The sequence below is a fragment of the Neovison vison genome, chromosome 8, assembly GCF_020171115.1.
Source record: "Neovison vison isolate M4711 chromosome 8, ASM_NN_V1, whole genome shotgun sequence".
Classification (NCBI taxonomy): Eukaryota; Metazoa; Chordata; class Mammalia; order Carnivora; family Mustelidae; genus Neogale; species Neogale vison.
This window is the reverse complement of record NC_058098.1, coordinates 142,629,863-142,651,051: the sequence shown is the minus strand read 5'-3', so window position 1 is coordinate 142,651,051 and position 21,189 is coordinate 142,629,863. Positions and strand designations below refer to the sequence as shown.

The 21,189-nt window shown below is 58.2% G+C and overlaps 1 protein-coding gene across 3 annotated transcripts; it reads left to right on the top strand.

Moving 5' to 3' along the window:
* Positions 1 to 14,869: 14,869 nt before the first annotated feature.
* TMEM18 (transmembrane protein 18) lies at positions 14,870 to 20,786 on the top strand. Of its 3 annotated transcripts, none has more exons than XM_044262147.1 (5): positions 14,870 to 14,972; positions 16,087 to 16,204; positions 17,765 to 17,819; positions 20,381 to 20,474; positions 20,549 to 20,786. In XM_044262147.1, the coding sequence occupies exons 1-5, from the start codon at positions 14,916 to 14,918 to the stop codon at positions 20,633 to 20,635; spliced, it is 411 nt and encodes a 136-aa protein (XP_044118082.1). In that variant the 5' UTR covers positions 14,870 to 14,915; the 3' UTR covers positions 20,636 to 20,786. The 3 variants fall into 3 exon arrangements, with proteins under 3 accessions (XP_044118082.1, XP_044118081.1, XP_044118083.1); XM_044262146.1 differs by having other exon boundaries at positions 16,084 to 16,204; XM_044262148.1 differs by lacking the exon at positions 14,870 to 14,972 and adding an exon at positions 15,309 to 15,413 and having other exon boundaries at positions 16,084 to 16,204.
* Positions 20,787 to 21,189: the final 403 nt, after the last annotated feature.

The window sequence follows — 21,189 nt, the reverse complement described above, 5'->3', positions numbered from 1 at the left end:
CACGGACTCTCGCCCCGATTCCTGAGCCTCAGCGTGGCGTCGACTAGGATCCAGGCTGTTAGGGGTGACTGTCTCCCGTCACACTGTATCTGCCGACCCCTTTCTACTTGCCCTTTGGGAGCCAAAAGGAGACTTGGAGCCACGGACCGATCCACAGCCAAGGGCTCCGAACCTCGTTCTCGTGATGACACAACTGGACAGCAGGATTTGGAGTCCCTGGGGGGCTCTGTCAGTGAAACGTCTGCCTTCAGCTCAGGTCATGGTCCTGGAGTCCCAGGATCGAACCCTGCTTTGGGCTCCCTGCTCAGAGGGGAGTCGGCTTGTCCCGCTGACCCTTCCTCTACCTCGCTCTCTCTCTCTGCCGAAGAAAGAAAGAAAATCTTTCGTGGTTTCTAGCTGGTCAGCTTTTGCGTCTGCTGCCTGCTCCCTCCGCAGGGTCCATGAGTCTGTGTGCAAAAGCCCCGAGGGCCCCCAGAGCCCCTGGTACCTCTCCAGCCCGCGGTGTGACGGTTGCACGCATATGCAGATGTTCCAGCTCGGCCCACCCTGCTTGTCTCTGCGGGGGACCACCTTTCCTAGGGCTGCTGCGCTGCTCCTGAAGGCGGGAACTCAGGGTACTGTGCTGCTTCCCCCCGGACGGCTTCACCTCCTTCCCGGAAATCTCTGACCCCTTGCATAGGCTCTCAGGGCCCACCTTCATTCCCCGTCAGCGGCTCGATCCCCAGCCTCGAGTGCCAGGGAGGACACGCCGCGGACGTCCCAGGTCAACTCTCATGGAGGGTCGGAGCCTCCAGAGAACTCAAGAGGAGGGATGCTCAGAGGGCTTCCCAGTGGGTGAACCACATGCCGGGCCCCTGGGCCCCAAGCTCTGTGAGGCGCAAGGGAGCAGAGACCCTTGCTGCCCTCCCCGTCTGCATCTCTGGACCTGGAGGTTCACTCTGTTCCTCGAGCATCCTGTGGACAGTGCCCATTATACACTCCGTCAGCGGGTCTCGCCCATTCTGTGAGCGGCTCTCACAAATGAATGGACCGGAGGAGGGGGTTGTGGAGACCTCTGATTCTTCTGTGGTCAGCAGCAGCACGGGAGACAGCCGGATTGCTGTCTCAACTGGGCGGCTGTCTTCCGGGACGGGGTCCTCCACGGTGCTCTCCTCAGGCAGGTACCGTCAGAATTGAGTTCATCTGGTGGGCCACATGGTCGGTGCCAGTGAGAACTGAGTGAATTCCTAGAAGATGTGGACACACACACACGCACACACACGTGCTAAGGGCAGTTCTAGTTCTCTCCTGCCTCTTGACGGTGATCCCAAGTGTGTGGCTTTGAAGAATTATTCTATGTCATTGGCGTGGTCCAGTTTATGTGTGCCGAGTTGTTTGCCGTTTCCCTTCCTCCTCTTTTCATGTGTTCATGCACTGCGGTGATTTCCTCCCTTTCCTCGTCTTGCCACATGCTGTCTCCTTTCTTTTTGCCTTTCTGTCCTGCTAGCCGTTTCTCAATGTGCTGAGAAAAAGCGACTTGTGGAGGGACATACGCAGGGCACCCTTTCTCCACAGATCACAACCTGCAGAATAGCCTTTGCTCCCTTGGATTGCAAACCTGTGTGACCGAAAATCTGTGGGAACAAGGGACCTTAGAGAATTCGTTGTGAGATTGTCATCCATTCCGATGGCTTGGAACAGCTTCCGAAGAATAAGGATCAATTCTTTCATGTGGGTTAGAATTTCACGTGGGGCTGACCAGTGGAGACCAGAGTTCCGGGGGAGATTGGAAGGGGTCAATGGGCGATTGAGCCCCAGGGTGCTGACCTGTCCAGTGCTGTACTCTTGTTTGCTGGGAGAGTTTTGATCACTAGTTTCAATTTTTCTTTGTTGTGCTTGTGGGTCTATTCAGGTATTCTCTTTCTTTTTTGCTTTCAAATTTGGTCGTTTCTATGTTTCTAGGGATGTGTCCATTTCTTCCAGATGCCTAATTGTTGGCCTATTGTTGCTCATAATATGTTCTTAGAATTGCTTGTATTTCTGTGATGTTGGTTGTGATTTCTTGTCTTTCAATCACGACTTTATCAATTTGGGTCTTCTTCTTTCCTTTTTGATACATCTGGCTACAGTTTAATTGATCTTATGAATCCTTCCAAGAATCAGCTCTTCGTTTTGTTGATATGTTGAACTGGGTTTTTTGTTTATTTTTTATTTTTTTTTTTGGCGGGGGGTCGGGGAGGTCAACCTACTGATTTATTCCTCCAGCCCATTTTCCTGCTCTTCTCCTGCTGGAGTTCAGCTTTAGTTGCTGTTCTTTCTCTGGCTCCTTTAGGTGGAATGGGGAGGTTGTGTATTTCAGAGTTTTCTTGTTCCTTCCGATACCTTTGCATGGGTCTGTGCTTTCCTCTGAGGACTGCCTTTGCTGCACCCCAAGGGTTTGGGAGAGTTGTGTTTTCATTTTCATTGGTCTCCAAGAATTTTTTGGTGCTTTGTTCATTTTTGGCTTCATCCATTTGTTCTTTACTAGGATGCTCTTCAACCTCCGACCTTTTTGTGTCCCTTCTGCATTTTCTCTTACGGTTCAGTTCAAATTTCAAAGTACTGTGGTCTGAGAAGATACAGAGGGTAATCACAAACTTCTGGCCATGGCAGAGACCTGGTTTGTGACCTGGTAGGGGGCCTATTCTGGAGAATGTTCCAAGTGCACTGGAGAAGAATGTGTCTTCTGTTGCTTTAGGATGGAATGGTCTGACTCTCTCTGTGAAGTCCCTCTTCACAGAGTGTCATTCACAGCCCTTGTTTCCTTGTTGGTCTTCTGCTTAGATGATCTCTCCATTGCCGTGAGTGGGCTCTTCAATCCCCTATGATCATTGGATATTACCAATTCTTTCTTTAATTTTGTTATTCATGGGTTGATCTAATTGGCTGCTCCCAATGTGGGGGCTTATCGATTTACAAATTTCTCTTTGTCTCTGACATTTGCAAGCTTCAAAGTCCTACATTGAGGTGTTCGCCTCATTATTGATTTTTGAAGGGGATCTCCATGCCTGGACTTGGATGTCTGTTTCCTTCCCCAGATCAGGGAAGTGCTCAAGCTACAATTGGCTTAAATATCCCTCCAGCTGCCCTCACTCTCTCCACTTCCTCTCAGATCCCAGTTAGTCTAACATGGTTTTGCTTGATGGTACTCCTTGTCTCTCGAATTCTCCCTTCCTGATCCAGGAGTCTGAGTCTCCAAGGATGACATGCAAATGGTTAGGTTTTAGTTATTTTATTTTTCCAGAAAGGATTCTCTTGTGTCTTCTGTGATTTTTCTCAAGCCCAGGTAGTCTCTTTAGAATCATTATTCTGAATTCTAGTTCTGACAGCTAACTTGTGTCCATACGGATTAAGTCTCTGGTAGTAAGTACCATGCTCTCATGTAAAAGTTGTAACAACAGTAAATGGCAAGCTTGGCGGCTCGTAGGAAAGAAGTTGGACAACAAACTGGAGGACTCTGCTCTTGCTGCCAACACCCTCCACACGTACGCGCAGCACACAGGGACCCACCCGGCATGCTCTCCCGTGGCACTGGGCTCTTGTGACAGCCTCGAGGATGTGACAGTGAGCCCACTGTGCCTGTGCCCTCAGGGGGAGGTCTAGTCCTGCTGGATGTTCAGCTGCTCATCTCTCACCCCCTGTGTCTGCAGCAAGTATTTCTCGTGCCACACATCTTGGCTTTCCAACCCTTCACGGTGTTTTTTGATCAACAGATGTGCTTGATATCACCACAGTCAAGTCTGGTCATCACTTCCTTGAAGCTTATTGATTTTCCATCTTATTTAGGGAAGGTGTTTTCCTAGAGGAAGGAGGTGAAGACCATTTCTCACATCATCTTCCAACGTCCTGACCCTTGCACCTTGCTGTGTAGACACTACCTGTTCTAGTTTCCGAGTATGATGACAAACATTCATCTACTTTCTTATTTCCTGCTCAGAGAGTTTGCGCTCACAGTGACATTTCACCAAAGCGCCCATCTATTTGCATTTTCCTACAGCACCTTCTCTCAGAAATCCATAACCTGTCCTACCTGTATTAAAGAAAGTCTTGATAGATTTTGGGGAAATGTTACAAAGATTAAAAAAAAAAAAAACACCTTTGTGGTTTCTTTGCACTATAGTATATTCTTAGCACACCCTGCTGGCTCAGTCAGTGGAGCGTGAGGCTCTTGATCCAAGGGTCATGTGTCTTGCCCCATATTGGGTGTGGAGATGACTCAAAGGAATTAAAATAAATAAATAAATAAAACTTTAAACATTATTGTTGAACTACGCAGTTTGGTTTTCAGCTTCTTTGTTGTGCATTTGGTTGGAAGAAGGCCTTCCTTGGACAATATTCCAATCCCTCCATACTTTCTTCTGTTCGTAGGGCTTTTCACATCCTGCTTCAAGGTGCATTTCCTCCCCAGTGTTGTAACTGTACTGTCACATAGTGCCTTCTCAAAGCTCTGGGGCTTTGCATGTCACGTGTAGACATACAATCTTCTTGGTACTGAATCTTTGTGCAGGGAGACAAAAGCTGCATTGTGTTGTTTTGAAAAATGTTTGATTGTTTATTATTTGAAAGAAAGAAAACATGCGGGGAGGGTCTGAAGAAAGTGGGGAGAGAGGACCCCAAGGAGACTCCCTGCTGAGCACACAGGCTTACACGGCGCTCGGTTTCAGGATCCTGAGATCACGACCTGAACTGAAACCAAGAGTCAGGTGCTTAACAGACTGAGCCATCCAGGCACCCCTGCACTGTGTTTTTCTCTATGGATGCCCAGGGTCTTGGCACCATGCACAGAGAGCCTGCCCTATCTGCCTGTACTTGCTCCTTAAGCGAGTCTGGTTGAGAACCAGCATTCCATGCATTGATCAGGTTTTCTACGCTTACCAATAAACCGCACCGTCACAGCCTCGGTGTCCATCGGCAGACGAAGGCATAAGCCAATGTGGTGTATATGCACAACGGGTAGACTGCTCAGCCACTTGTGACAACGTGGATGGAACTTGAGAGAGTCATGCTGAGTGACAGCAGCCAGACTTCCACCATGTGACGTCGCCTGTATTTGGAATCTAAGCAAGCTGAGCTTCTAGAGACAGAGTGCAGAACGGCGGTTACCGGAGGGGCTAGGGTCAGGGGAAGGATGGGGAGGACGGGGATAACGGGTGTCAGAGGGGACACACTCTCCTGAAGGTGAGCAGTCCTGCAGATCGGATGCCCAGCATTGTGATGATAGCCAACGGTACTGGACCAGACGCTTCAAGGTTCCCGAGACGAGCTGCAAAGGGACCCTACCTATTGACGGAAGTAGAGTTCATTATAAATTGGAAGACAATTTTGAAAAAAATTACTTTCCACTAATAACAGAGCCCAATTGATCAAGTGTGAACATGGTTAAAACTGACACCATTTCATATCATAACAAGAAAATAGATATTAATATGCCCATTGTCTTGTATATGGAAGGCTTTCCTAACTATACCTCAAAACACACAAGCCATCCAATAAAAGACTGATCAGTTCAAAGTATATAAAAAGGCTGTACACCACAAGAATAATAGTAATAAAAAGGAAGCCCAACGCGAATGAAGGAAGTGGACATGTTATTCGCACGTCCGGGCACCCACTTGTAGGGAACTGTTGCCCTTGCTGACCAGTGTGAGCTCTGGAACCTTCCTGTCTTGATCCCGTTAAGTCTGGACGGCTCATGTCTGCTTCACCAGTGACTTGGGAGCGTTCATGGTCTGCTTCCCCTTCTTCCGTCGGAGAAAGTTTGCTGGGATTCATGTCTTTCCTGTTTTGACGGTGACCTGTGAACTTTGGCAGAGGAGCCCTTGGGGCTGTGCTAGCCGAGAGCTAGAAAAGAAGCGGTGCCCTGTGTATTCCCAAGGTCACAACTGCATGAGGGACCTTGACCTTCAGTTCTTGTCCCAGGCTGAGCTTGTCTGCCTCCTTGATGAGTTGCACTAGGGCTGCTAGCCCCTGAGACACGGTGGCCATCCTGTTGCCACGGGGTCTAGCTTCTTGGACAGATCTGGAGCTGGATGTGCCAGGGCCCCACAGTCCAGATGAGTACCCTGAGTGCTATCTTTTCATTCTTGTGTACAAAGAGATTGTAGGGTTTCTCTATATCCGGTAGGCCCAGAGCCAGAGCCCTTCCCAGGGCAGACTTTATCTCTGTGAAGGTGGTTTCTCCTTCCTCAGTCCAGAGAGGGGGCTCCCGATCTGGACTTCCTAAGAGATCCTACAGAGGTTCTGCTACTGCTGAGAACTCTGGGATCCAGATGCGGCAGAACCCTGCAGCCCCCCAGGAATTCCCGTAGGCCTTTTCTTGTCCAAGGCTGAGGCAAAGAGATCATGACTTCTTTCTCTCTCCAGCCCTAATTCTCTCTTCCCTCGGGTAAAGGGGAAACCGAGCTATGGGACCCTGTCCTTGGCAGATCTGCACTTTCTTCCATGAGCCCCTGAATCCCGAGCCTGTCCGAAGCCGTAGGAGGGCCTCTGTGCCTTTCGTGCCACCTTCTTGTGCGTCACTGTAAGGACGAGGGCACCGTCCTTACCGGTAGGAGGGGGAGGAGGAGGGTACATCATGTGGCCTTTCTTGGGAAGCTGTTGAAGTCTGCAGCCAGTGCTTCCCCAAAGACAGTCGGTACGTCCTTGAACCCCTGAGGGAGGCGTGTCCAGGCTGTTTGCTTCTGACACCCTGTGTCGTGTCTGGTCCACTCAAAGGTAAGGATTGGCTGGCTCTGGGAGCCAAGAGAGAGAGAAGAAGGCTTCCTGGAGGTCCGGGCGAGCAAACCATCTGGCTGATCCTCGGATGGGGCTGAGGAGGGGTATGGATTTGGGCCCACGGGGTGCAGAGACATGGTCACTGTATTGTTGACCTACAGGTCCTCAACTGGTCGGTGTCCCCCTTCTGCTCTCTTGGCTGGCAAGAGTGGGGTATTCTAGGCTGAGGCACACTTGGCCAGGATGCCTGCATCTTCGAGTTCGGTCAGCTGTTCCGGGAGGCCGGTCGTAGCTTCTTACAGAGGGGATGTTGCCTTTGTCTTTGGGGTTGTGCTCTTGGTTTCAGTTAGACAAGGTTAGGGGCCCGATTCAGGGCTACTCCGGATGGGTTGTCCTCGGCCCACAGTGCAGGGAAGGCGAGTCTGGTTCCGGCAGGCTCTTCCATTGGGCCTGAGCACCGCATAGCCTCCATTCTTTGTCTCGGGTGTGGTGACCGCTAGTCCCACAGACCCTGCCTCTTCTTGTCTTGGGTGTAATCGGAGGCTCATATGCTTGGTGGGTTCAAAATGTATCTGAGGCCTGAGCTTGGGGAATAGGTCTGGACCTGGCAGGGGAATGGGGCGATCAGGCCAGTAAAGGAGCTCATGTGGGACCTTGTGGCCCCTGAGATCCCACTGTCGTGTTTGGCAGAAGCGATGCTGTATTCCTTTCCTCCCGGATGCCCCAGTCCCTGTTCTTGTGCTGACGGGGGCCACCGGGGAGGAGACAACAGAGTGTCCAGCTCCAGTGTCAACCACAAAAGTCATTGATCAGCCCCCTACTTTCATTCTAATCGTGGGCTCCCGGGGCCAAGGAGGAGGAAGCCTGGCCCCCCTCAGTCTGAATCTCTGTGCTCCAGGTCTGGGAGGTCCTTTCCCTGAGGTTCTTGCAGCGCCTGGGCTCTGGAGCCCTTCCCCGCGTGGGACACTCGTTCTCCCAGTGCCCCTTTTCCTTACCGTAGACACATTGGTCTTTTGCCAGGGGGGTTCTCTGCTGACCCTTTTGTGGTGGTCGGAGGCTTCCGGCCTCTTCATCGTCCTGTTCCCTCAGGGCAGCGGCGCGGAGGCTGACGTCTTGCTTCGCTTTCTTTTTGGCTTTCCTCATGGCTGCGACCTCCCTCTTCATGTAGACGTGAGAGCAAACTCTCTTTGCCGGGCGGTGGTGGGGGCTCATCCCTGCAAACCCTCCAGTTTCTGGAGTTTCTTCCTGAAGTCTGGGGGAGCTTGAGCCGTGGAGGAGGTGTTTACCATGCGTCGGCCGTCCTGTGCCTCAGGGTCGGATGGAGTGTACACACGGTAGGCTCTGAACAGTCTTTCTTAGTAGTCCGCGGGCGCTCCCTGGTTGTCCAGTGACGGTGGCTACCTTGGCCATGTTCATGGGTTTCTTTGCTCCTGCTCGGATTCCCCGGAGGAGGGCCTCTTGGTATTAGGGGATGGGGGCCTGTCCTTCGTCGGTGGGTCCCATGTGGGGCGCGCCTCGATGCTGATGTTCTCGCCGGGCAGCAGGGTTGACGACTCCCGCCGTGGGCTCCTCTGCGCAGGGCCTTGCTCCTCTCATTCTTCTTCTCTTTGCCTCCGCGTCGAACAGGTCCTACAGCTTCTGTGATGAATGACAGCACACTACTGGGGGACGCGAGCAGCAGGTCCACACGCCCCTCCTTCCCGGGCTCGTGCTCCTTCCCCATCTTCAGAGCCGGCAGCCCCAGCCACCTGGATCCCGGGCTCTGCTCTTCTGCCTCACCTTCCATTCTGCAGGAGCCTCGTGATGACCTTGGCCCCCAAGGAGGTCCCAGGGCCTTTCACGATGTCCACAAACCTGCCCCTTCCTTTACACCACAGCACAGAAGTCAGAATTTCTCCAAACTTTAAAAATCTTCAGTTTTCTGTGTAATATTTCATTCAATTCATGAATCCTTAGAAATTTTTAAATACAAATTTTAAAAAAGTGGTGGAATTAGGAAGATGCTTGCATTTCTGTGCAAGAGAAGAAATGTCTATATTATTCATCTTGGCTTCTCCCTTTGAAGTTCTGTCTCTTGCCCACCACTGACCAGCTCAGAGCCTTGTGGGGAGACCAGGAGCCGCACCCTGTCTGCTCAGCTGCTCCAAACACCTGCTTTTTGGGACCAGGCCCTGCTCCCGTTCCCTGCACAGCTTCCCACAGGGTTGGTCTGCAAGCTTTACAGATGGAAACTGCACGCACACAGACACACCCACAGCAGAGAGCGTGCACAGGGAGAGGACCTCGTCCACCAGATGCACCAGTGGGACTGCTGAGGACGAGTCCCACACCTTCTTCCTGCCCAATCTCATTTGATGTCTGAATTCAGAGTGAGGGTCCAATGCCACGCTATGTCAGGGCTGTAGGAGATGAGCTCTACTTCACAAGATCATTTCTTCAGTAAAGGCTCTTCAAACACCACCACAACCTCCGTGCGCCCCGGCAGGGGGAGCTGAGGCTCCGACACTTGCAGTCGCCAAAGATCTCACAGCCAGTGCGCAGCCCACGTGGGAACCCAAGCCTGTGTGTTTCTGTGTGTGTGTGCACACGCGTGTGTGTGTGAGAGAGGAGGGAGAACGAGGGGAGGGGGGGAGATCCAGAGACAGTTCAGAGGAAAGTTTTTTTCTTTAAAGTAGATTTTTTTTTAAAGATTTTATTTATTTGACAGAGAGATCACACACAGGCAGAGAGAGAGGAGGAAGCAGGCTCCCCGCTGAGCAGAGAGCCCGATGTGGGGCTCAATCCCAGGACCCCGAGATCATGACCTGAGCCGAAGGCAGAGGCTTCACCCGCTGATTCACCCAGACGCCCCGAAAGTTTGTTTAAAAATACGACTAGCAAGATCATGGTGTACCTTCGGTCTTCAGACGGGTGGAAAGCCTGGAGAAGCAGGCTTGGAGACCGTACGACAGGGTTGTGCTCAGGCAAATCTAGATGTCGGCCTTCACTTTTTGAAACCGTGGTAAAGGCCAAGGCGCGTGTTCATCCTGAACGTGAGATGGGGACGAGGAGGTACAGACGTCCGGGGGAGCTGGCGGCCTCCTAGAGGTGCAGTGGGGCTGGGCTCTCCTGAGGGGACGCCTGCGTGGGGCTGGCGGGCGGACCCGCACCCGAGCGCCCGCTCCCGGCCCTCCGTCTTCAAACCTCCAGCAAGCACAGAGCCGCGCCTGCCTCTGGGCCTCTCTGAAGTGCGAAACGAGGGCCTTCTGTGTTCCTCGACGTCTGTCACGAGGAGAGCGGAGGTTTGTTCTGCAGCCGTAATGTGAACAAATCACCACAGGCACTTTTTTTTTTTAAGTTTTTATTTATTTGAGAGAGAGAGAGAAAGAGCGCCCAAGAGCGAGGGGAGGAGCCAAGGGAGAAGCAGGCTTCCCGCTGAGCAGGGAGCCTCATGTGGGACTCGATTCCAGGACCCCGAGACCATGGCCTGAGCTGAAGGCAGACGCTTGACAGCTGAACCTCCCAGGCGCTCCTGCACGTCAGTATTAAGAATTAATACAATCTATGTATTGGATTGGATATCATCGTACTGATGAAATTAAAAGTTTGTCCTGATCTTAATAGACACAACAAAGATTTTTTTATTATTATATTAAGCTAATAAAAAGTAGTGATGTCTCTGGAAACACGTCTGCCTGAGGAAGACGTACGCAGAGCTCGTGGGGGTGATCTGCGTCAGTGCTTCCCGCACACACTCGTCCGGTGGACGACTACGGAAGGCGAGCGGAAGCAGCCATTTCAGTCCAAGTTAGACAAATATCAACAAACATTCATTCCTAAAAAATAAATTACTAAATGGATATACAGTCATTTGTTTTCTTCTATCTGGAGAATGCGCACGCACTTCAGAGGGCTCTCCTTTCAAAGGCCCCTTATTTCTGAAGTGTGTAAGGGGAGTGAGTAGAACAAGGTCTTACGCGGTCGTTTTGTGGAAAGACCGAGTTCTGAAAGTCAAAGTCTCTTCGATTTTAGAAAGAGACAAACGATGGTCCCCGAGGAACTTCAGTAAGAATTTGGAGGCTCAAGAAAACACTTCGGCCTGATTTTTAAGACTCTCAGAAGTCGTTCTAAAAAAGTAATGCGTTGGGAGACAGGAGAGAGGGATGTGTCCCAAAACCCCGTACGCACGTGGCTCCACGCCTGTAACGCTGGGCTGCAGGGAAACGTTTCCAAACACACAACGCCGTGGAGAACGGGAGCGTGTGGCTTTCGGGTTGTGGTCACGCATCTCCCAACAGGACACTTAGGTGAGGACGCTTCCTAACTTACAAAGATGTGACGACATAACTTCCATCCCCTTCGTAATCACATGAAAATCTCCACCTGGACTGTGAGTAGAGGCACGGACGTTGTTAATATGCTTTGTTAGATCAAGAGAAAGAGAGGAGGCCCTCCGAGTGTGCGTCTGGTGACAGCAGAGCCCAGGCCGGCCTTGCCTTCGTGGGCCGGCTTGGAGTGCGGCCGCGGGCCGGCGGAGAGGAGCAGAGGGAGACTGTGCCCGGCAGAGCCCTTCTGTTCCCCTCCATGCAGAGCGGGGCGCGTGCCCTCCTGCTCTGCGTACTTGCCGTGGAAGGAGTCCATACTTGATGGATTCTGCCTCAAAAAGCAATACGACCTTTGATCAAGGGACAGATTTAGCCTCGAGAAGCCGGGAGGTTGGGACTGACCATGGCACGTCCCTCTCCCAGTGTCGGATCCTCTGCAGAAAGGGTTTAGCTGGCAGCCGGCCAAACGCACGCCCCGGTCACACCCGCATGTCCCATGGTTGGGAGACACAGCCGGACACAGCCCCGGCCTTCCGCACCCCTCCTGAGGGTGACCTCGACTGGGGTCACGTGGGAAGCAGACCCCCGGGGGCTGCTTCCCCACCAGGCACATTCAGCTGCCATGGGATGGGCACCTGATGCATTTCCAGTACACGGGGCACTTGGATAATGATCTGTTCTGGGAGGTCAGGAAGGCACAAGTTTCAAGAATTACTTTGGCGACAGTGGAGGGGTGTTGTAGACACTCAGTGTCCAAGGAACCGAGGGGAGAGACGCGGGTCCTGACAGAGATGAGGACAGAGAGGACTCGGGCCAGGGGCCACCTGCCATCTAGTGGCCGGACCTGGGGACGGACCACTCTGCGAGGACGGCGGGCGCCACCGGACCGGGTCCTGGAGTGGCAGAGACTCCAGTTACCAATGCAGACCATAAGCCCGGTGCAGCCAGCAAATCTAGGGCCAGCAGAGAGCAAGGACAGACTGAAGGGGACGGTATAAATACCGAGCAATCGCGCTGTGCCCCTTCTGAGCCCACGGGAGCCGGCATGACGTGCGGCGTGACGTAGGTCGGTCAATCACAGCGCGTCGCACTTTGCAAACGGCCGACCGGGGACGGAGGGAGGGAAGGGCTTGCCCACCGTCACGGAGCACTGCGGGAGGGAAGAGCAGGCCCAACATGGCACACGGCCGCGGCCCCGCTGACTGGACCCACACGGCCTCTTCAAGACCCAGAACCCCTTTAGATCTCCACGGTGGGGGCCACGGGCTGCCACCCCTAGGCGGGACACCTGGCATGGAGCCAGGTGCAGCAGAAAAGCAATCTCACCCCGTAGATGGAGGAAAAGCTCCTTCCCCCCTCCTCCCCTGCCTGAAGAGCTCAGATGGAGGACCCAGCCCAGGAGCGGAGCGGTCCCCACATGGCGTGCAAGCCGTTTGGGCTGGACAAGAGGGAGCCTGGCCGGACCTGTGGGATCACAGTCCTCTCTGTGCCCTACGGCTCGTGAGAGGCCCCCAAAACTGTTTCATCCCCCTGTGAAAGGCGTCCCTTCCCTCTGAAATCCCAGAGCCCCACCCCCCTTGCTTGTCCAGAACGACGTGCACACCTCTTTCTGTCGACTGTCTTTGGAATTGCCATATCTGTGCCCCTTTTTTTTTTCACACAGGCTGTCACGCTGGCCTTGGCCCAGTGACTGCCCTGAGCAGAAGAGAAAGCCAACCCAGGAGGGGCAGGATTGCAGGGCCAGAGCCTGGCCCGAGGCTGCTGTGATCTGAGGACCCCCAGGGGCCCGGTCATGCCCCAGAAGCTGGAGGAGGCAGGAAGGACCCCACTAGAGCCTGGAGAGGGAGTGTGGCCCTGCGGCGCCTCGATTTTGGATTTCTGGCCCCACAGCCGAGAGGGAGGAGACTCCTACTGTTGTTGGGATATTTAGGCTCTGTGGGCAAGGCCTTCGATGCCTTTCTGCCCCGAGTCCAGGAGCTTCTCTCCGTGGCGTTGCTGTGTTCTGGTATTACCCTCCCTGTGGACCTGCTGTCCTCCACACGCTGAGTGCGGAATGAGCACAGGACGACGGGTCAGTGCCCTGGGGAGGCTGTCAGCGAGAAAGAGAAATGGACCACCCCAAGTGGTGCGATGCCACATGTGGCGTGGCCCCGTGGTCACTCGCAGAGGTCACCGAGGTTGGGATCCGTTCCTGGGTTGCAAGAGGCGGAGTGGAGCGGCACTTGGGCAGGGCAGTGGCGCAAGCGCTGGATGGCTGGTTTCGGCTCAGGTCGCGACCTCAGGGTCCTGCCAGGCCGCAGCCTCCCTGGGCTCCTGCTCAGCCCACTGCGGCTCCAGGCCCCTCTCCCTCCCCTGTTCGCAGACGCTCTCCCGCTCTCTCCAGTAGGTAAATGCGTCTTTTCTTCTTGCAAGCAGAGAAGGCAAAGTGAAGACACTGGGGTTGTTGGGTCCAAACGCGCATCACCCGTCAGGGAGGAGTTGCCCACGAGCCACGTTTAAACGGACGCGATTCCGCAACAGCCAAAACCGTCAAAAGGCACAGATGTGACTCCCCGTGACCTCGGAAGGAACATTCCTCCAACCCGGAGGACACGGGGCCCTTACAGCCTCTGCACCGGACACTCACTGTCGCGGGCGTGGAACCGGGCACGAGGGTCCCCAGGCCGGGCTGGAGGCGGGCGCGGCGCTGCCTCCTGCTGGCGCCCTGCGGAGCCGCGGTCGGGGCCCCGTCCACCGTCCACACCGCGACCCGGCCCGGCCCCTCCCCGCGGCTTTCCCGGGCGGCGGGGGGTACCCCGGGGAGACGCGGTCCCGGGGCGGGATCAGCAGCTCCGGGCCAGCTGCGCGTGGGATCTTCCCCGCGGGGGAGGCAAGGCCGCGGGCGCCTGACCCTGGCAAAGGTCCCTCGTGCGGGAATCGTGCCTGAAGGATCGCGGGGGGCGCGGGCGCGGGGAGCAGGGAGGACGCGCCGAGCAGCAGGTCAGGTGTCCACACCGGGGCCTTCCGAGGTCCCCGAGGGACGGGGAGCGGCAGGGGCGCGCGGGGGGCCCGGAACGCGCGGACCCCAGGCGCCTGCTCGGTCCCCCGACTCCATGTCGGGCCCCGGGGCGGCCCTGCAGCGGCCCTTCTGCCGGACGCCGCAGCCGAGCCGCCCTCCCGCCCCGCCCGGTGCCCCGCAGGCCGGGCTCCCCGCAGCGCGCGTCCCGCCTCCGCTGCCCCGGCGCGGGAACTCGCGCGTCTCCCCGGCCCCGGAGCGCGCGGCGGGGTGGTCAGCCCGGCGTCCGCAGGCACCTCCAGGAGGCCCAGGAGGCCGGACACGCCGGGAGCCCCCCGGAGCCTATTCCCGACGGCGGCGCCGCACGGGCAGGACCCTGACCAGCGCCTGCCGGACGGAACCGCCGGCCCCGCCCCGGGGGCCCAGGCCGCGCCCAGCCGGTGCCCCGGGGAGCTGCCTGCGCCCACGGGTATTTGCCAGACGGACCCTCCCAGACCCTGCGTGGCCCGGGAGCGCGTCGCTGTCCCCCTCGGTCCCCCGGGTTGGGGTCGGACGCTGGCAGGGATGCCCAGCTGCCCCACGCCCTGCAGCGCGCCGCCGGCTAGGGCGGGACACCCGCTCCGCCGCTGCCCCCGGCCCGGGCCGCAGCGCACCCGGAAGCCCACCCTCGGGGCCCTGATTGCACGTTTTAAAGCCGCAGAAAACCGCGAGATGTGGACGCCGTGCCAGGCCCACAGGGAGATATCGCGAGATGTCTGGGAGCGGGCGGGCTTCGCGACAAGTGGAAATCCCGCGAGAGGAGACGCCGGAGGCGTTCCCGGCGCGATCCGACTGGGGCGGGGACCGCGAGACGGCGGTGGTCAGGGTGGGCTTTTCCGGGCACGATGCCCTCCGCCTTCTCAGTCAGCTCTTTCCCCGTCAGCATTCCTGCCGTGATCACGGTAACTTGCTGCCTTCTTGACCATCAGTTCGGGCGATGGTACTTGGGACCACTCGGGGCTTGACCGCATCCGCTGTCCACACCGACTACCGCCGAAGGGGACGGGGCGGGGCTTCTTGGTGGGCGGGGCTTCTTGGTGGGCGGGCTCTTCCGGGGCGGGGCTCGGCGGTGGGCGGGACTCTAGGGGCGGTGCCCGGCGGTGGGCGGGGCGCTCGTGGGCGGGACGTGCCGGGGCGGGTCCGGGCGCTGTGGACCGACGCGGGTGGGGTTGGCGGGCGGTGTGACCTGCGGACGCTGCCCTCGCCTGGTCGCCGCCCTCTGCTCCGCCTTTCTCTTCGGGCCCCTCCGCGCGATGGTGGGGAACCGGTGGTCGTGGCCAGTGTTCCGTGCGGAGCGGCCCGGGACACTTAGAGTCCCGAGGGCGCTGCGGGACCGGAGGCAGGTCCGGCCTGGTCGGCTGGACAGAGGGCAGGGCAGGGCATGCGTGTGCGCTTGCGTCGGGGGGTCTGGCGTTGTGGGGGCACCGAGCCCCTGGAAGGAGATCCGGGCATCTGGGTGGGGGCATCGGACCCCGCAGGGGTGCGGCCCGACTCCGAGTGTGGACCGGCCCGTCTCCGGGTGTGGACCGGCCCGTGGGGACGTTGAGGAAACCCCCATCTTGGCACTGCTGGGAAGGTTGCCAGAAAGCTTGGAGAAGATGCCGTCGGGGAATTGGGACGCCTCCGACCTCCCAAGCCCCGAAGTGTGAGTCCGAGGGTGTCCAGAGTAGGTCTCGTTTCGAGTCTTGGGGCACCAGGGCCCCCTGAATGAGACACTCGCCCGCTCAAGTCCTCAGAAACCCACAGACGCGGCTCTGTTCATACGCAGGGAAAGCCAGGGGCCTCCGATGGGAGGTGCCGCCATGGATGGGTGATGCTTCCCTGTCCAGGCTGGGGCGGAGGTTGCAGCGTGGCCCCTTCCTCTCCCCCAACTCTGGTTTGCCCGAGGCCTGTGGGGACGGCTGCGGCTTCTCTGGCAGAGGGGCCGCTGCCCTGCCTGACCCAGGAGGCGTGAAGCGGGGCCCTCTTGAGCTGAGGACGGCGAGGTGATGGGTCTGGTGCTGTGTCTTCCAGCAGACAGACTGGACCGAGCCGTGGCTGCTGGGACTGGCCGTCTTCCACGTGCTGTGCCTGCTGCTCACGTGTCTGTCCTCCCAGAGGCAGGGACTGCAGGTCGGACACTTCCTGTGCCTGGGTGAGTACAACAAGAAGCACTTCTGTGCCGCGGGTCCCCACGATGTGGCCCGCGCCCGGCGGCATCTTAGCAGAAGCTTGACTTAGCACGGGAGCGAGGTGGTGAGCCTGTGTTGCACAGGCAGCCGTGTGCGGCGAGGGGTGGGTCGAGGGCGCGCTGCCTTCCTGCCCCGGAGGGCTGCCGTCCAGTGCGGCCGGGCCCCAGAGAGCGTGGCGGGCAGCGCCAGCGTTCAGGAAGTCCTCCCGCACCTGGCTGCCGTCTCTCGGCTGCGGTGACTACCGGCGGCCGACGGAGGGGCCGCCGGCAGCACCGTGCAGGGCCTGAGCAGGCTGCGCAGGAGCCGACCCTGGCGTGTGTGGGGCCTGCGGCGGTAGCCACGCAGCCTCTGTGTGGCCTGGGGCCCCGGACGCGCACTCCCTGTGGCGATCGTGGCCTGGGCTCGGAGGAGGGTGACGGCCTGCCCAGGTGCGCTGGCAGGTTAGAGACAGCCTGCGACCCTAACAGCTCCGTGGGGGAGGAGAGGGCGGACTTGGCCCCTGGGGACAAGGGATAGGGTTGCTGTGCACGTGCACACGCGTTCTGTGACCCCGGAGCCGTCCCACCAGCCCGAGGCTGATTCGTCCCATGCAGCATCGTTTGCCGCGTTTGTGTGGGTGAAGCACAGAGAGGTTCCCTGACTGCCCGCTCCGCGCCTGGGTGGCTCCGCCGAGCCCGGACGCTGTCGGGGGTGGGAGCCGTGCTCCGCTGCCGCCTCCTGGGCCTCAGCCCGTCTCCTCCGCTCTTCTCCGTCTCTTCTGGGGCTCTGTTGGTGCCGCTTTGGGTCCACTCATGGAGGAAAGAGTCGGGACATTGCAAAGCCTGGTGCAATCTCTGATTTGGGTCAAGAACAGGAGATTTTGCACGTTAATGAGTTAATTTCTGCGAGAAACGAAAGCACTGGGTGCTCACAGCGGCTGCTGGCCACGGTGCACTGCGTCCTGTCGTCTGGAGGCCGGTGTCTGCCCCGTGTGTTCCGCAGGCTCCGTCAGGACTGCGGCAACTGCCTGCTTCTGACCGCAGGGCTCAGGACGGCCGTGGGGCTCTTGGAGGGCCGTGGCCTCCGGGACCAGTGGGCGGGTGTCCGCAGTCACCTCTCCCGCGTCCCTGGCAGGGGGAGCATGAGGGAGGAGAGCAGGTCACTTCACGCACTCGGTCTCGCAACCCTGGGCGTTCTGCGTGGCCTCTGGAGGAGGGACCCGAGACCGGGCCGGGTGGGAGTGTGGGGTCGCGTGTGGGCGATGGCTGTCAGGCACCAGCCCTGGGCGCTTGCGGCTTCGTGCTGTCCATGGGGGCATCGGGGCCTTCCTGCGTCTCATCTTTTTTCTGGGAAAGGGAAGTTTTACAATTTAAAAATTCTCTGAATTTGACCTCACAGTCATCTGAAACGGAAGTTATGTTTCCCATCAAATTCTTGCTTTTCTGTGATATTTTATGTTAAACCATTGCAAAAAGGACGTATGATTCTGTTACGGTGAATAATCAGTCACCCAAGTCCCGACACGTGATTTCTCTCTTTTCCAGTGATTTTGGTCTATGGTGCTGAGTATATCAACGAAGTCGCGGCCATGAACTGGAGGTAGGCCAGCGCCCGCTCGTCCAGACCGTAGTCGGGAACCACACTGCAGAGGGGCTCATCCAACAGGGGCATCGCACGCCGACCACGGGAGCCAGAGAGACGGGAGGAGGCGGGTCACCGGGGCCCGGGGCAGACCAGGGGCCTCTGCACTGATAGGGTTAGGGTTGAGGAACAGCTTGTCAGCTACGTGAGGGTTTGAAGATCGCTTAGCACAGTGCATGGCAGCGTGAGAGAGGTCGGGGCTTTCGTAAAGTAGCTCTGGCTGCTGCCAGATGAAGGCCGTGGCGTTTTAGGAGAGCTCGGCCGCGTGTGGTCAGAGCGGCGGGTGGTGTGCTGCGAGACCCCTGCCCTCTCTGGGCCGGCCGTGTCTTCTCGAGCCACAGAACGTCATCCTGGCAGAAACCCGGGGCCGCCTTCTTTGGATGACCACTCCGCCCCCCACACGCCTGCAGCCGTGGTCGGTCAGGGCAGCTCCGTCACCCCGCGTCCAGGGTCACGGCCCTCCTTCCGTCCTGCTCGGCGTCAGGTCCTGTCCCCTTATAGCCCCACGTGTGTGCTGTGCTGACGGCGGGGCTGCGTCTGGGACCCTCGGCCTCGCGCACTGGCTGGGACCCTCGCGTGGGCGTCCGGGATGCTCCACAGGCCGCGTCTGGCCCACTGTCTTTTTTCGACCTGAGACCTTAAAGTGCTTTTGACATTTTTAAGTGCAGGGGTGTTTATGCTCTTAAACTTAAAGAAAAGAGAAAAAGTTGTAGACTCTGAGCAGGAAGGATTCGAAGACCTTCCCGTGGAGCCTGCACACCCGGGTGTCCAGGAGGTTGCCGGGCCGGCCTAGACGGCTGTGCCTCCGCTGACGGCTAACACCCCTCCCCCTCCGGCCCCCGCGCCTCCTCACTCAGCCGAGGAATGAGGACACGGTAGACACCGGACCGACGACCTCGTCCTCCCTCTGCCTGGCCGCCTGCTCCGTGCTTTCGGGGTGTGGCTGTGGCCCCAGCAGCCCCCTCCCGCATCCTGGCTCTCCCCTTCCGCCGGCGTCTCCTCAGACACCCTGACGGTTCCCGCTTCTCTTTGTCGAAAGGGCTTCCTGGGTCTCCCCCATCAGGGTCCTTCACGAGGAGACTTGAACGGGGGTCACTGTCCCCTTGGGCCTGCACCTCTCCTCATCGCAGAAATGCTCTCGTGTGTGACAGCGTGGTCTGCGTACGGCCCAGCCGCAGTTACTCCGTCTGCGGGTTACCTGACCTTGATCTCTCCTCCGTGAAGCCACTGGCTCCCTGGTTTCGGGACGCCCGGCTGCCAGTTTCCTCCCTTCTCAGGGCTACCCCTGTCCGGCTCCTTGTGGTTTCCTCCGTGGGCCGAGGGCACCGGTTTACCTCTGCCTTGTTGCCGGACCATCGCTTGGGCGTCTGGTGAACATCAGGAAAGTAGCACTTTCCCAGACCCCCCACCCCGGAGCTGTCCGCAGGGCACTCGCCTCTGGCAGCCTCCCCCCCCGGTGACTGAGGCCGGAGACCTCATCGTTGTGCAGAGCTTTCCTCAGGCCCTTGTCCTCTGGGACACACCAAGAGTGTGGCTCTCTCCCGTCACCACGGGCCCTGCCCTTGCACAGATGACAGCGGCCACCTCCCAAGCGGGGCTGTGCTTCCCCAGGTCCCAGCCCTTCTGCATCCCTGACCGGACAGCAGGCGGCCTCAGCCTGGCCACGGCAGGGTCTTGGCCACGGATTGGCCACTCCACGCTTCATCCACGTGGAAGGGGAGCGCCGGGCGCCTTCTGCAGCCCATGCTCACGTCCGCACCCTCCCTGCTTCCATTCTCTGCGGAGCGTCGACCACTACGTGTGTGTCTGACTGTCTTCATGACCCGAACCTTCCCTGTACCGTAAGCTGCGTGTGGCTCGTCTCGCCGGTTCATGGCCACGACCCCAGGGCCAACGCCTGGCTCCTCTGCCCCGGTCCCTGCGCTCCTGGATTGCTGGGACTTTGCACAGAGTGCTTCTGCATGTGCCCGTGCTGGCCATGGAGGGACGCTCGGCTGCAGCCGGCTTCTGCCATTCACTGGTCCTGCTGGCAGGCAGCTTGGACAACCCTGTGTCCCTGAGCCTTTCATGTGAAAGTGGCATGTGGGCGAGAGTTCCCCCAGGCGGAGAGCCGGCGCTGTCCCTGCCTCGGACAAGCTTGGGGACGATGCAGCCTGTGTGACCGGATGGCCCGTGGGAGCCCGGGAGCTGTTGCCGCAGCACACGTTCTCGGGGGGTCAGGTCTGCCCTCAGACCGAGTGTGCGAGTGCGTCCTTTGCCCGGACAGCCTCGGGCGGTCGATGTCCCTCCCGCTGCCGTCTCCCTGGCGCCAAGGGTTCTGGCCACCTTCGCCGTGGGGCCGACTGTGTGTGCTCCCGACGGGGGTCATGGGCAGCAAGGCGGGGCTGGTGGGTGGGCTGCGGCTGTGGGGCCGGCGGTGGTGCCTTGGTTGACCCAAGAGCTCTCCAGGGGTCTCCGCGAGAGGGTGGCACTAACGGCGTTTTGTTACGTCAAGTAATTTCTCTTTTTCCCTAAAACAGGTTATTTTCGAAATACCAGTATTTCGACTCACGGGGGATGTTCATTTCCATAGTGTTTTCGGCGCCGCTGCTGCTCAACGCCATGATCATCGTGGTACGTGCGGGCCGCCCTGGGTCCCCGTTCTCTGGGCACTTCCCTCTCTAACGTCTCACGACGATCGCTTCCAGGTGATGTGGGTCCGGAAGACGCTGGATGTGATGACTGACCTGAAAACCCTGCAGGAGAAGAGAAGACGGAGGAAAAAGAAAGACTGACGCGGGCAGTCGTGTCGGTTTCTCGGGGGCACCGGGTTCCTCCGCGGCGTCGTCTCGCGCCTCCCTGTCGGCGGCCCGCACGTCTGCACGGAGGGTCCGCGCCCCAGAGCGCACCTCCCGTTGCCTTTTAAATAAACGCCGCCGACGCTGCCGTCCGTGTGGGTGTGTGTTCAGCCTGGGTCTGTGTACGGTTTGCTCCCTTCCCGGCTACAGTGTCCGTCGGTGGGGTCTGCAGCGAGCCCCGTCCGCTGAGCCGTTGCTGTCGCTCGTGTGATTGGCCGTAGTTCCAGAGCCTTCAGGCAGCATGAAAACCTGGAACCAAGTGCTACACCGTGCTGTCCTGTGTAGGCACCGTCACGCTCTACTTCCTGGGCCATGGCCACCGGCGGCCCTCCCATGCGGCATGTGGCCGAGTCCGTGACATTCTGGGTCGTCCCTGGAGGGCTGGAGCCCAGGGATGCTCCTGCTTGCTGCGATGTCTGTGCTGGGGAGGGTGCGGTTCGGAACCTTAGTGGCGCCGAGGTGGGGAGCCCTGGCCAGAGCCGCTGTACTCG